The sequence below is a fragment of the Arachis duranensis genome, chromosome 5, assembly GCF_000817695.3.
Source record: "Arachis duranensis cultivar V14167 chromosome 5, aradu.V14167.gnm2.J7QH, whole genome shotgun sequence".
NCBI classification, from domain to species: domain Eukaryota; kingdom Viridiplantae; phylum Streptophyta; class Magnoliopsida; order Fabales; family Fabaceae; genus Arachis; species Arachis duranensis.
The window spans coordinates 47,428,621-47,429,582 of record NC_029776.3 but is presented as its reverse complement, the minus strand read 5'-3'; the positions used below and the strand labels follow the sequence as shown (position 1 = coordinate 47,429,582).

The following is a 962-nucleotide window of genomic DNA, read 5'->3' as shown; positions in this document are numbered from 1 at the left end:
ATAATTGTTATAAAAACGGGTAGAGATAGGTCGGGTACCCATAAAAATGGATTAGGGTACTGTAACTTAACGTTTACAAATATAGGTGAAGTGAGTGGAATATCAAAAGTGAGAAAGGATGAAACGGAACTTAATAGAACATAAACTCGTTCAAACCCACTCTACTGCCACCTCAATTGAGAGGAGTACATTTGATGCGACTAAAAATTTTTTAAAAAATTAAAATAAAATAAAATTTAAGAATATATTTAAAAATTTTAATAAATTTCATAGACAAAAAATAAATTTTATCTTAAAATTTTTCATTCCAAAATATGGAAATTGTGTTCATTTCTTCCTATATCTACTTAATTGTTATGTATCTCTTTGTTTATGACTGTGCAGATTTTTTGTGGTGGCCAACTCTCTAATATGTGGATATCTAGTTCTTTCTCTTATCCTATCGTTACTCCACATAGTTAAGAGTAGCGCGGTGAAAAGTAGATTGCTCCTCGTTGTGCTTGACACTGTAAATTTTTTTGTATAATTTTATTTTTGTAAAATTTTATGCTAACTGTTTTAAAGGACAAAATTATATTTTTTCTGTTAAAATACACTCGTTATTAACGTAAGAAACGGTCTAAATATCTAAAGGATTCTTTTCTCTTTTTTTCACAAACAAAAGATATACATCTAACTAACTTGAGTTTGTCAAATAGTCAGCTCATTCGTCTGTTTAAATAAGTATGTGAGATTCAAATCATGTTTTATATATGCAGTAACTCATTGATCAACGATAAATTTTTAAATAAAATTTAAATTTGTAACGAATTAGTCTTTAATCTATCAGACTAAAATGTACCGTAGATATATATATATATATATATATCATCAATTATAACTAAGGATAATTCGATATAATTCACTTAACAAAAATCAATTTATATTTAATGAAAATAAACCAACTTAAAAATATCTTTACT

The 962-nt window shown here is 26.1% G+C and overlaps 1 protein-coding gene across 1 annotated transcript in view; it reads left to right on the top strand.

Annotated features, from left to right (window-relative positions):
• Nucleotides 1-962, top strand: part of LOC107489301 (casparian strip membrane protein 1-like) — a 6,333-nt gene that overhangs the window by 1,275 nt on the left and 4,096 nt on the right. Inside the window, exon 2 of the mRNA XM_016110052.2 lies at nt 385-508. Within this exon, the coding sequence (XP_015965538.1) occupies nt 385-508 (124 nt within the window). The remainder of the gene's footprint in view (nt 1-384; nt 509-962) is intronic.